The sequence below is a fragment of the Eulemur rufifrons genome, chromosome 7, assembly GCF_041146395.1.
Source record: "Eulemur rufifrons isolate Redbay chromosome 7, OSU_ERuf_1, whole genome shotgun sequence".
Lineage (NCBI taxonomy): Eukaryota > Metazoa > Chordata > Mammalia > Primates > Lemuridae > Eulemur > Eulemur rufifrons.
Genome location: NC_090989.1, coordinates 89864944 through 89879761, shown reverse-complemented (window position 1 = coordinate 89879761; position 14818 = coordinate 89864944). Strand labels below are relative to the sequence as shown.

The following is a 14818-nucleotide window of genomic DNA, read 5'->3' as shown; positions in this document are numbered from 1 at the left end:
CTTCAAGCATGTCCATTCCCCAGACAGTGCACATGGCACTCATCATGTAGGTATACACACATCCCCTCCCCCCACCCCCATTCCCCCGAGTCAGAACTTCAAGCGTGTCCATTCCCCAGACAGTGCGCATCACACTCATCATGTAGGTATACACCCATCCCCTCCCCCCACCCCCTCACTGTGGTTTTGATTTGAATTGTCCCATGACTGGTGATGTTGAATGTTTTTTTCATGTGTTTATTGACCATTTAGGTATCTTTGGAAAAATGTCTAATTTGATCTTTTATCCATTTTTTAATTGGGTTATTTTTCTTTTTATTATTGAATTGGAAGAATTATTTATATATTCTGGACACTAGTCCCATATTATATAAATGATTTGCAAACATTTTCTCCTATTGTGTGCTTTTTTTCCACTTTCTTGGTTATATTAATTGAAGCACAGAATCTTTCATGTTTGATGAAATACAATTTATCTATTTTTTATATGTTTGCTTGGGCCTTTGATATAAAAACCAAGAAACCACTGCTTAATCCCCCAAGGTCACAATGATTTATTCCTGTGTTTTATTCTAGGAGATTTATAATTTTAGCTCTTCCATTAAGGGTTTTGATCTATGTTGAGTTAATTTTTGTATATGGTATGAGGTAGGGGTACACTTCAATTTTGTTTTTTATGTGGATTTCTAGTTGTATCTAGAACCATTTGTTGAAAGATTTCTTTCTCCATTGAATTGTCATGGCACTTTTGCTGAAATCCAATTGACCGTAGTCATAAGGGTTCTTTCTGGATTCTCAGTGCTACTCCACTGATCTGTTATTGTAGGTTTGTTGCAAGTTTTGAAGTCAGGAGTGTAAGTCCTCCAATTTGTTCTTCTTATTCAAGACTGTTTTGGAAATGCTAACTGCCTTGAAATTCCACATGAATTTTAGGATTATCTTGTCAATTTCTGCAAAAAAAGGCTGTTAGATTTTGATAGGGATTGTGCTGAATCTATAGATCAATTTGGGAAATATTGCCATCTTAACAATGTTAAGTCTTCCAATCCCTTAACATAGAATATCCTTCCATTTCTTTAACTTTGCCTTAATTTCTTTCAATGATATTTTGTAATTTTCCATGTACAAATATTACACTACTTTTGTTAAATTTATTCCTAAGTATTTTATTCTTTCTGAAGCCATTGTAAATTGAATTGTTTTCTTAATTTCATTTTTAGCTTATTCATTGCTAGTGTATAAAAATGAACTGATTTTTGTATGTGGATCGTCTATTCTGCAATATTGCTAGACTGATTTATTATCTGTAATTGTGTGTATGAATTCCTTAGAATTTTCTATGTACAATATCATGTCAATTGTAAATAGAGATCGTTTTACTCCTCCCTTTCCTCCTCCAATTTTTTAAAAATTTATTTTTCTTGCCCAATTGTCCTGGCTAAAACCTCTAGTACAATGTTGAGAGTGGACATTCTCATCTTGTCACTGATCATAGGAGGGAAAACTTTCAGTCTTTCATCATTAAGATGTATTAGCTGTGGGTTATTTGTAGATGACTTTTATGAGGTTGAGAACCTCATAAACTATCCCTAGTTTGTTGAAGGTTTTTTTTATCATGAAAGGTTTTGGATCTTGTCAAATGCTTTTTCTGTGGCTACTGAGACGATCATGTGTGGTTTTTGTCCTCTATTCTATTAACATGGTGCATTACATTGATTGATTTTCAGACATTAAACCAATCATGCATTCCTGGATAAAACCTCATTTGGGTCATGATGGTTCCTCTGATTTTCCCTGTTGTTTTTCTATTATCGCATTTCTTTCCCCTTCAATCTACATTATTTCTTTCATTCTGTTTGCTTTGGGTTTAGTTTGCTCTTCTTTTTCTAGTTTCTTAAGATTTAAGGTTAGGTTATTGATTTGAGATCATTCTTCTTTTTTAATACAAATGTTGATAGCTATAAATTTCCCTCTAAGCATTGCTTTAGCTGTCTCTTATAAGTTTTGATATGCTTTCATTTTCATCCATCTCAAAATATTTTCTACTGTCCTTTGAAGTATTTTCTTTGATTCTATGATTATTTAGAAGTGTGTTGTTTAATTTCCACCTATTTGTAAATTTCCAAAATTTCCTTTTGTTATAATTTCATACCATTGTGGCCAGAGACCTACTTTATATGATTTCTTCAATGCCTGGAGCAAATGAGTCTCTCACACTTTTACTGAGGGTCTCTGTATGTGGGGAGCGGGGCCTGCCTTAAAAATGCTCAGGCATGCAGTTTATAATTCTGCCTTAGGCTTCACTTTCTGCTTGCACAATGCCTCAAAGTTAGCCAGAGGTGTGAGCTTAGGGCCTTCTCAAGTTTTTCCTAAGCATGTGCATAGCCCTGGGCATACACACAGCCCTACCCTTACCCATAGCCTTTTACATTCCCAGGAATATGTTGGAGCTTTCTAATGGCCCCTATGATTCTCTTTCCCCAGCTTTTCCTTTTAAGTTTTTTTAGTCAGCTTCTTGTTCGCTCAACTGTTATCACTGCCTCAGGCAGCTGTGATGTTAAATAATTGTTGCTGCTGATTGTTTTTGATAAATACCCAGGCAAAAGGCTATTTATACTAAGCAAGTTCTGAGTCAGGTGAAATAAATACTAGTTCTTTGAATGGTGGTTTAAAGAGAATTGCCAGACCGGGTCAAATAACGATAATACTCTGAGAATTGCCTGGGGATGGAAGCTTCCAGCCTATTCTGCTTTCTCCGATGGCTAGGCACTGCTGGGTGTCTGATTTTCATCATGATTGAGCAGGAATTGATTTTTAAGACTATTATGGAGTTGAGGAGAGGGGGGTGTGGGTCTATGGCAAGTAAAAATGCCACAAAGTCTGCTGTTCACTGAGATTCAGTTGTTTTTCTTGAATTAACTCCTTGTATTGTTACAAATCTTTGGTTAATTTCCAGAATCAACTGAAAATTGAAAACTGAAAATGTTGATTTTGATAATTTTTGCCAATATTTTTGTTGCTTTTATGGAGGGGTGTATTTTTAGAGATCCTTACACTGCCATTCCTGCTAATGACCGAATTCCTTATTTTTAAGTTAAAAATATACATACTTGGAAGGTCTAATATTTTCTCCCCACATTTCAATACATTATCCAGTGTACCCCATTTAGGGGCTACCAGTATAAAACAAAATATTTCTTCAAAAAATTCAATTGAGGTTTATATCATATCTGAAGGCCATATCACATGGCATCATGTGATTATGACGGCTCCTTCTGGCTTCTCCAGAACTCTTTGCGGAGCTCCATTCTCTTGGTCACTTGGGTTGAAACTCTTAGAATCATCTGACACTTCCCTTACTCTCCTGCTCCCACATCCCCTCAGAGTCTTCCTTCAGAGTCTGATCCACACATGATCCTCCTTTTCCATTACCAATGCACCATTGTCTCTTGCCTGCCATGAGCCTCTCTCCACCCTGCTAACCGAGAGTAAGTGAATCGTCATATAAACACCATTTTGATGAGTTCATTCCAGGGACTCAGAGGCTTCCACCAGTCTCCTCTTGTGTTCTAGGTAAAATCTAGTCTTTTTAGTGTAGCTGCCCAAGTTTTCATAATCTGGATCCAATTTGAACTGGAAGTCATTCAACTTGGGTTCTGACTCCAGGTTAGTTTGTACCTACCACACAGGATTACAGACCATTATTGAGCACCTACTATTTGCTGAACTCAGTTAACTCAGGGAGATATAGAGAAGTAAACCCGTAGTTACAATATATTGTAGCCAAGACTTAGGTAGGAGGATCAGTTAAGAAGATATCTGAGAAATTTCCGCTTGAAAAGTATGAAGAACTATGGAAGTGAAAGATATTTCTGTTGTTTTTTCTTCCCTATCTACTTCTAGTACAAAACTCTTAAAGGTTAGTCAAATGTGGGTGGCAGCAAAGTAGCTGTATGATAGGCTTTGTTCCCTAAATATAAAAAAGTGTTGTAAGACCTCTGGAATTTCTGCATATATAGGAAGCCACATAAATACCTGTGACCACATAGCATTTCTTTCCTCATCTTTAAAGCGGGGATGACACCTGTCCTGCCTACTCTCCAGGATTATGGTACAGGATCAGTGGAGAATACACATGCAGGGTCTCTGTTAAATGCCTCACAAATCTCAGTTATCAGCAACAGAATTGTTATAAATAAATAATAAAAAAATAAATAAAAATTATGAAGACACTAATTTTTTACGACCTATGTATACATCTCAAGTCCTGGTGTATTCATTTGAACATTAGTTTGGGCAACTAAATGAGAATAAAAGCTTTATCTCAGTTGATTATTTTGTGGGGTACCTTTTATGAGCAGAATTCTATAATCACACTGAAAACATTAATGATTATGGATACCTCATATTCGTACTGAAAAACAACCATATGAGGAAAAAAAAAGAGCAGTTACTTACGCTCGGTTTTTAACTGTCCAAGGATGGAATTTTCTCCTCTGCACATGGTTCTGAAAATATGGAAAGAAATAATTATCTCTCTAGGTTTAATCCCAAGACAAGTAAAAACAGAACAAGTACTTCTATGAGAAGATATTACATACATTTTTAAAAGCCAAAAAAAAATTATATGAATATCACTTTTGTAATGTTACTGATGAGAGAAGATAGTTGTTTTGAGATGGATAAATGGAAAAGTTATAAAATTGATGTTAGATTTCAGAAACAGAAGCTATTAGAAAAAAAGATAGGTTATGAATGAACTTTCCCTCTTACAAAATTTGGTGACAGCAAAGATAAATTTAGAATGTGTCAGTAGATAAGAATACTTTCAGAATCACACTGCTTTCAGAGGTAAAAAGGGCAAACACTTAGCAGAATAATTTAGGAATTAAACTATTATAATGGGCTGTCTCTGTAAAGTCAGCAAAACCCCTTTTTTTTTTTTTTTTTTTTTTGAGACAGAGTCTCGCTTTGTTGCCCGGGCTAGAGTGAGTGCCGTGGCATCAGCCTAGCTCACAGCAACCTCAAACTCCTGGACTTAAGCGATCCTACTGCCTCAGCCTCCCGAGTAGCTGGGACTACAGGCATGTGCCACCATGCCCGGCTAATTTTTTGTAAATATATATTTTAGTTGGCCAGATAATTTCTTTCTATTTTTAGTAGAGACGGGGTCTCACTCTTGCTCAGGCAGGTCTCGAACTCCTGACCTCGAGCGATCCACCCGCCTCGGCCTCCCAGAGTGCTAGGATTACAGGCGTGAGCCACCGCGCCCGGCCCAGCAAAACCCCTTAAAAGTGAAAAATACAGCCTGAACTCACTCTGCTAATGATTTTGTTTCTTAAGACTTTGATAATAGTCAATGAATTATAAAGCCTAACAAAACCAAAAATTCTATGTTCCATGTGCTTGCTCTATAAAAGTAATCAAAAATATAGGTATGCCTGGGAAATGCTGATATTATTAAAGATGATGCCAGCAAATAGAGATGCTTTTGCATAATAAAAGCTTATAGTTTTGGTTGCGGAACAAAAGCCAAACATGGTATTTCATTCAGCTGGTTCAAACTCAAGAAAATAGTCATAGAAAATAATTATAATTGACAATATTCCAAAATTAATATTAGAATGGCAAATGAAGTGGACACAATTCAATTAAACATCATGTCAGTGCCTTAAATACTTGGAAAGCTTTGTTTGTCATGTTACAAATCAGATAACATTAGAAATGGGCAAATCTTCGACCAAAGCACAGTTAAAGTTCTCTCATACTGTAACCAGGCAAAATTATTCTAGAGGAAACAAACAAAAAAAACTTTACTTGAAACCCTGGCAGACAGATGAATACAAACTTGAAAAGTTGGTGAGAAACAAGAGGATTAAAATAAAAAATTCCACCACAACGGTGCACTCAAACGGTGCACAGATTCTGCAGGGGGTATTTTTGACAAGGGGTTCCAAGTAGGAGGGCATCTAAGCTGCCACCCCCAATTTGACCAAGGCCCTGAACCCTTATCTGCTTTGCACACGGAGTGTTTTTTTGTAAGGTCTCATTTTTCCTCTCCCACCTTTCAAAAGGATGTGATTAGAAAGGTGAGAAACTACAGGCCATTCAGAAAAACAAGAGATATTAAAAGAAAACATCCAGGTTCTAGTCTTTGCTCTGACTTACTGAGAGTGTGTTACCGAGTTGGGCTCTCTCATATCTCAGGACCCAGAGCTTCTAACTGGGAGCTGGATTCATGCCCAGGCCTTGCCCACTCACTTCTTTGCTTCTGTTCCCTTTCCAGTGCCTTTCTGTGCCCTTCTACGCTGCTACTCTACCCCTGCTGCCCTGCTGGTACCTCCCAACCCTCTTCACAGTGCTCCACTGGCCACGTCTGAAACCTCAGGGGAACCCAAGTGTGCCTTTTTTTATTGAATATGAGAACTCGGCTTCTTAAAATATCAAGCACAGGATTTCCTCTAAAATCTTAACAAAGATGTGGTAGTGAACAAAGAATGAAAATGCCAAGAGACAGGAAAGACTCTTCATGCTTCATTTACTAACAGAGGCTATCATTATCAACCTTGCTGGAGGACTTGCTGTCTAAACCATCATAACCAAACAGATGCAAATCATACCATTTTAGGCATTTAATTTTTTTCTTTTCTCTACTTACTGCAAAGAATATGTAACGCTCAGTAACTAACCACTTAAAGATAAAGTCAACATTATATTAAATACATATACATAAATAGACAATGAACATAAAGGCAGACTACTGTTTTAGTTTTTATACTTTGTATTTGTCATGTGTACTAGGCCCACCATTTTATAATTTTAGGCTTTATTTGAATTTTATCAACTAGGAAATAGGACAAGATTTGGGAGTAAAATAAAAGGTGTTCATTTGTTCAACACGCCACTGAATGGATGTGAAGAAACATTGCCGTTTCCTTCACCTGCTTATATGCATGACTGATTGAAAGCTCAAAACAGACAATTTAGAATTTTGGTACCTGTAGTTGAAGTGCATTATTGCCTGTAGAGCATTTCCTCCACCGGTTGAAATGTCCCCTTCAAATCCTGGCAGAAGTGGTATCACAACATACACACGGTATTTCTTGCTTTCCCTAAAACATTCAGATGCAGAGAAATTCACCAAAAAAAGATAAAGCATTAGTTTAAAATGACAGCCAAGTGGTTCACACAGTTTTAGAGACTGAGTGAATGGCTTCCTACAATACATTCTATCACATTTCAGGGCTTGGGGCAGGGGGAGGGTGCTGTTGGAGTGGAGGCCAGAAGCTATTATCGGGGCTATCAATTCATAGCCTGAACAATACGCTGAACTTGACAGTAAAGCAGAAACTTTACCCATTAACTTTCTATAGCATAATCCTTTGTAAGACAAAATTCAGTGTAAGGAAGCCTTGCTTGGATCTCATCAAAAGGGGAGGGAGATTATAACAAAGTTTTTTAAAAAGATGGTATCATAATAGTTATATATATATATATATATATATATATATATATATATAAAAAACATGTGTAACAAGTTATATCCACAGTACCAAAATCAGTCTGGCAAATAGTGTGCATTCAGTTAATAATTGTTGAGCAAATGAGTTCCCACAGCCTAGATCTCACAGGAAAAAGGACATACTAGATCTAGTATATTTTCCAAAATTATGTATTTAGAAACTCTGAGGTTTCAGCTGTAAAATATTACCCTTGGCTCTTTAAGAATTCTGAGGGACTAATGTTTATTTTTAAATCCCTTGCACATATAACACATTATTTCATGATCCACTCTCCCAATTGATTAATGGCAATCTTTGAAGGAAAAGGAATTCTACCTAATGATATAACAACAGGAGAAGAAAATATAGCTCCCCACTTTGACCTGCATTCAGAAATTCAGAAATTTGAAGAATTATGTTCTAATAGGTACTGGTTATTTGGAGTCAGAAACATTAGAGTCTTTGTATCCATTTTTAAGATATACAGAAAGAAGAAAAAGCCTGGAAATGAATGTGCTATCCACTGTGGTTAGCGAATCTTGCCAGTGTATCTGAGTGGTGTATACTCACACAAAGGTGTTGCTGCTACTTAATTTTTAAATCTGAGCCTACTTAAACTTTTCCTAGTACTTAGTTTTTAAAGCTCATTTTCTCCTAAACAGCTACATCTTTTTCATGTGAATATTATTACTACTCTCTGAGGGATCAGATTTTTATTACTGATGTCTCTGCTTGTCAATGTACATATAACAGCATGTGGAAAATGAAGTTCAGGGCAGAAGCGACTGCCAAAGGAATGGAAAGTTGGAGGACTGAGTTTGGCTGAAGTGCTAAGAAACAAGGAATTTTAAGTAGGTCGTTGTAATGACATGGATTAATCACTAGATGGCAAACATAGTTTGAGTTGGAAAGAAAACAATAAAAACATGTAAACTGTTAAAGGTTGCTGCTTGATAAGGGTAAAAGGCTTACAGGGTAAGGGTAAAAGGTAAATGGTAAATAAGATAGCGGAAAAAAACAGAAAGAATAGCTAAGCTATTTCCCCACAGCCAGCATTTAAAAGCCCGGACACTTCAAAATTGACAGCATTGGGCCTCGACTCCCTTTCCAGAGTCATCTTACGGAGGGACCCTCACCTGCGCACATAGCAGCAGGAGACTGACTCTGCCCTTTGTGCAGAGGTTCACCTCCAGACCAGGGCAACCCGGCTCATCAGCTCTCTGAGCCTCGAATGAATCCCACGTCTCCCAGGTCACCTTCAAGGCTACTTCCTCTGTCCAGCCATCCTGGATCTTCCCGTCAGACTTGGTTTACTCTCACCTCTGCACTCGTAGCTCACGGCCAGAACGTCTGTTCCGCACTCTTTCTGCTTTACCTCCGTCTGCTGCCTGGTCTATGTGATAAGCTCCCTTGAAACACAGCCCACCTGTCCACATATCTGTCTGTTTTTAGCAGTGCCCAATGGAGGACCCTTGCACATACCATGCACTCAGCACTATTTGTTTTGGGAGTATGGGGTCACGCTGGAAGAATGTTTCTGGGAAAATCTGTGGCAGAGAAGAGGGGAAACTGCACAGGACTTTTTTCTTTAATTTACATTGTATTTGAATTTTTTATTGTGGTAAAATATATAATACAAAATTTTCCATTTTATTCATCTGTTCATGGGCACTTGGGTTGTTTCCACCTTTTGGCTATCGTGATAATAGTAATTATTACTATTACTATAATATAATAATTATAATATAACAATAATACTGCTATCAATATCAATGAATTGTATGTGCTGCACTCCCTGTTTTCAGTTCTTTTGGGTATATACTCAGGAATGGAATCACTGGGTCATATGGTTATTTTACATTTAGCATTTTGAGGGACTGCCAAATAAATTATTTTCTAATGGGTAACATATGCTTATAGTAAAAAATTTAACAGTTAGAAGATTATATGGTAAAAAAAAATCTCTTTCACTCCTTTGTCCCCAGGACCTGTTTCCCCTCCCTGAGGACAATTCCTGTTACCAGTTTCTTCGATGTTCTTATAGAAACAATCTATGAATTTATAAGCATATATAGATATTCTTTCCTCCTACACAACTGTTAGGACACTATAAACATTTTTCTGAACATTATTTTTATCATTTAACAGGGTATCTTGGAAATCCTTCCACATCAAAACATAAAGACTTACTTATTTTTTAATAACAGGGGCATAGTATTCTGCCATATGTCTGTACCTTAATATTTAAACCAGTTCTCTATTGATAGGCATTTAAATTGTTTCCAAGTTTTTTGCTATTTTGAATTAACTATTTTGATATTTACACTGACTCACATATGTCATTTTTTACATTTGTTGGAAAAATCTTAGAAGTGGTATTGCTAGTCTTGAACACCAAATCTTTGTGATGTTGTTTGTAAGAGATGGTTCCATTTATCTCTGTGTTTTTTTGAAGCGAAAATGACTACAAAATGGAGATCTCATATGTGGGATGTTGAGAAATGTCCTATAAAAATCTTATAAAACATTCTTGCAAATTTTAGTTTATAGGAATAAGAATATTCATATTTTCTTGTTATTAGGACTTTCAGTTCCATATCAAGGACTTTGCTATTTTGCAATGCAGTAGTTCATAAATTTCCTGAATGATGAAAATTTTAAACTGTGTTCAGCAAACTAGCAGAAACTCTTTAGATTTTTTTACTGCTGTAGAAAAAAGGGCTCTGGAATTTCAAACCATTAACGTTGTGGTTGAATGTAAGCCAATAAAGAGAAAATTCTGTGGGACAGTATGTCCGATCTGCCTCCTTGATCCAACCCAGAGAAGGCAACGGTCCCAGCCGCTGGGGATTCTAATCTCCTTCTGAAACACTGTGTCCTCACCCCACTGGGGCTGTGCAAATGATAGCAGTCGGCTTAGGGTAGGGACCCGAGCCTCCAATGCGCAAAATTATTTACGATCTTGCTTTTAAGATCATAAATAATCACTAAGTCACAGGTAAATACCATCATGCAGGCAGTTGCTTCATCCAGATTAATTCAGAGCAATTTTATAAAATTGAATTTTCAGGCTTCTTGTTAATATAAGTAATTCTTTCAAATTTCACTAACTCTTATGCAGTCCTATATATAATAGTTAAAAATTGGAAACACATGTCCAATAATAGAGGGATGGATAACTAAATTATGTTATAGTCATTCAATGGAATGAGCATTTTACAACTACCGAGAAGGACCACTATGATGGCTCAGTTGCAAAATACTCCTGGTACTGTGTTAAAATGGCCCCAATGCAAAGTTACAATTATAAGACAATACAAGTGTAACAGACTGATACTATGAAATATTAAATCATTTTCCCCTTAAATGTGTTCACATCCCCCATGCTGTGCCTGGACATATGAAGCAGGCATTACTCCTTGGGTGGCCCCCTCACAAAGGAACCAGGGCACAAAGATGTCAACTTCTTAGATTCAGAGAACTAGAGAGAGATTCTCTAAACCGAGGCAGGAGTGTAAAGAAATAAGAGCAAGACTCAGTGCAGGGACTCAGTCCTTTGGCCTCAAGCAGAATTCCAGGGAAACTAAGGAAGATCCCACTCCCCTTCAAATGTGAGGCTATGAGAGCCATGAAGGTCTGAGCCTTGCCTCTAGGTGAGCCTCAGAGAAACATGGAGGGTACAGTCCAGCAGCACATGCTTGTGGCAGGAACACAGGAGAAATGGCAGACAGGCAAGTCTGAAAGGAGAAGTCTTATGTCCCCAAGTTACATTAAGCAGATGGCCGAACAGGCTGAGGAAAGCAATACTAAGATCTGGAAGGCCCTTTCCAAAGACATAGGGCCCCTCAGCATCTAGCCCAAGGATGGGGATGTGGAAGGAGGGGAGGCAAGGATCCTGAATACCAAGAAGAAATAATGAGAAATCACTGAATTTGGCCACATTTATCAGGAAGTGCCTAAACTAAATTTTCTCCTATTGTGTGGAAATGAGACTTGAGCCAGAAATTCAGGTGAGTTACAGGAAAAGAAAATAAGTCACAATTCAAAAGAAGAGAGAAATATGTACTTGGTCAAAAAAGGAAATATAAAATTAAAAAGAGTGATTTTTTTGGGGTGTGCTGAGAGTGTGGGCTTTTTAAGATTAGTATTTTTAACGCTGCTTGTACGTTTAAAAGCAGAGAACTAATTCACCACGTAGATGGGTCAGAGTGGTGACATGCAAGCCCCTGCCTCCTTCACCCCTTGGTCCCTCCCAGCATGGAGGGCAGTTAGGGGAAGCACAGTCCACTCACGACTGGGTCTCAGGATCTGTAAGGTCTCAAAGAAGCTCAACGTGCTTCTCTCGTGACAAGACACTTTATTTTTTGAGAATTTGAGATTTATAGGTCATATTTCATTACCATAAACTTCAAGAGCTGCTATAAATCTTCTCATTGTAGATTTTGCAGCAGTGAATACTGTCAGAAATAAGAATTGTGGTTAGGGCTTAGTGGGTATTTTTGTGTGTATATAAAGAGAACTTTATCCTGTGGTGGTATCAATTGTGTTGGAATTGGATCTGTAGCTTCTTAGCGGTTTGGGACATAACCCTTTTTATTTTGTGTTTGGCAAATCTTTTAAATGCAGATGTTTTAGGGCTTCAGTTTCCCTATCTATATTGCTAGTCCACTAGAAATGCTGGCTCTGTTTAGCACCAAATTATTATTTGTGTGACTTTATAGATCATAACATATAATATATGCTGTAGAAACATACATATAATGTTTTCACTGGTTAGCTTTTGAAAATAGCTAGCTTTCAAATGTGAGAGTGCTGACGGTTAGCCCCGCATGTTTGACTTAGACTTCACCCTGGACTTGATAACCTTTGGGAGAGATATATATCCCTTAGTGGCCCCCAAATAAGGTCATATAAAACCTAGCCAGTTTCATTCTCATTTTTCTTTCTGAATCTCTCTCTTCCTTCCTCTCTCTGCCAGCACACATGCTCAGGCTCAAGATGATTGCTGGCCCCTGCCCTGTGTTAATCTTTACATGTCTCTATCTGCTGAGATTATCATTTATACAATTTTTGGAACAGATTAAAAGCAATTAAATGATCTAAATCAAAAGTTCTCTTGCCATGATCTGTTGTCATCTGTGGCCCAATGTAACCTCTTCTCTAGGAATTTTATAGAGCTTGGAAGTTATCTCCGTAAGAAAAAATGTGAAACCAGTAATTGGTATACTTAGTTAAAAGGTTTTTTATTCTTTTTATTATAACTGAAGTTTAAATTTCTTTAAGATAATGCTTCTGAAACATGCCCAGCATGTCTTTTCAGCTTGGTATAAAATTATAGGATATGGTGATTATAGGATACATAGATTTTTTTTTTCTTTAAACCTAAGAAATTTTTACCTATTAAGCAATTATTTTAAAAAAATAAAACATTCACCTGATTTTCTAAATTTTAAAGTAAAATATTATTCATAGATTTCTAGGAGGCTTAGCATTAGAAAATTTCTGCTTCCCTTGGAGTGAGGGAAGCTTTGTATCTTACAGGTGAAAAACACATGTTGAAGTCCTAAAGACATGGTTTTTAGGTTTTAGCCCCAGTTTCACCCATCAATAGCCATATGACTTGGCTAAGCCACTTAACCTCACTAGGCCTCAGCTGCCTCATCTGTAGAATGGGGTAATTATGCATCCAACCCCATAAGATTGATATGAAGATTGAATGAAGTAACACAGGTAAAGCACTTATCATGTGGAAAGACTCAAAAACTATCTGGTAACATTTTTATTTGATTAACAACCAGTGATTTCAATTAGAAAGCTTGCATACCTTCAAAGAACAACAAAGTAAATAGTGATAAAAATTAAAACAAAACAAAATAACACTGAACTCAGAATACCTTTTATTTTATTTTCTATTTTTGGGGGAGATGGTTATCAGATCAATAATGGGGAATCTAAAATTTGATTCCTAGGAGGAGTCAGCTATAGGTTCCTGGCAGGACATCTCTAGAAAGCAGTGTTTTTATCATGTGCCTGTCCCTGTCACAGGATGCACAAGAGCCAGTGGAAAGAAACCAAAGCAAGTTTTCTTATCCAGCAGTAGCCACCTAGTAATTTAAAATAAGGAATATATAAATATATTTTTAATTAAAACATTTCCATTTATAGCACAAATATGAATTTTGAAACAGTTGATTTGAATATTGTACTTCTTTTTAAACCTTGCTTACATTTACAGTGAGTAGCATATTTCCAGATGATGAATATCCTGGAAATGCTGTAATAATTTCTTACATGAACTGGTGCTTTACAATTTACAAACTGCATTCACATATATCCATATGAGCTAGGTAGGGCAGTTATTATTATTGTCCTCGATGGTGATGAAACAGAGTGTCAGAAAAGCAAACTCATAAGCTCAGAAGGTCACATATCTGTGGATAACAGGGCTGCAGAGACCCACATCTCCAATAATTTCAGATTTCCCAGTAGGGTAGTCCCCATACCACCCACTTATGGTCAAACTGTAGCTCTTCTACAGTGATAAGAAGCATGAGCAATTTACAAAATTGTGTTATTTTTAATGTATTTTAGTAGTATATTTTTCAGTGTGGTTTAATATTAAAACCCACAGACATTAAGTCAACTGCCTATTTTCATCATATGTGTCAACTTTTTGGTGACAATAGTGCGTAAAATGTACTTTCTCACTTCCTGACTTTCTACCAAGGCAAAAAAATGACGCATGTCAAGTTTTCATAAGCAAAGACCTGAGATCATCTTCAGAAACCACTCATTCATGGCAAACAGTGTTTTAAAATGTTCTACCTAAATCAGTTGGTCCTATTTTATCTTTTGGCTTATTCAAACATGGTATAAAACAGTTTTAGACTACGGATTATGATTTTTTCCTCCCTGATCCATTATGTTCAAGTTGTCAAAGACAAGTTTCAAGTGGGTTGGGAGCTGGTCTCAACTCTGAGACAGTTTTACTTATTAGAGCAGAGATTTTGTTTTCTGCAGTGATTCCCTTGGCTGCTGTTGAGTTCAGCACAGGATGAACATCTGTCTGAGGCTCTAGGTCATGGATCAGAATATGGAGGACTTGTAAAAACCTGTTTCTGTAAGGAATTATGGCTTCTGAGAAGGAACTAGAGGAGAAAGTAAAGGCAACAGAAAAATTGCTCAGGGGAATTGGTGTGAGGCTGGACTCCAGTGCTGGTGGAAAAATAAAGACAGCCCAGCTGAGGGAGTTGGCCTTGTAAAGACTCAGATCTCTCCAGGGGTGGGGCGGGACCTGGAAGAGAGCCTGTGTTCTT

General features: G+C 37.1%; 1 protein-coding gene across 2 annotated transcripts in view; it reads right to left on the bottom strand.

The window, feature by feature from the left end:
• PLD1 (phospholipase D1) overlaps positions 1–14818 on the bottom strand; it is a 192328-nt gene that overhangs the window by 27107 nt on the left and 150403 nt on the right. For both annotated transcript variants that reach the window (XM_069472929.1, XM_069472930.1), the window contains 2 exons: positions 6999–7112; positions 4459–4508 (listed from right to left, as the gene is read on the bottom strand). In XM_069472929.1, coding sequence (XP_069329030.1) covers positions 4459–4508; positions 6999–7112 — 164 coding nt within the window. The remainder of the gene's footprint in view (positions 1–4458; positions 4509–6998; positions 7113–14818) is intronic.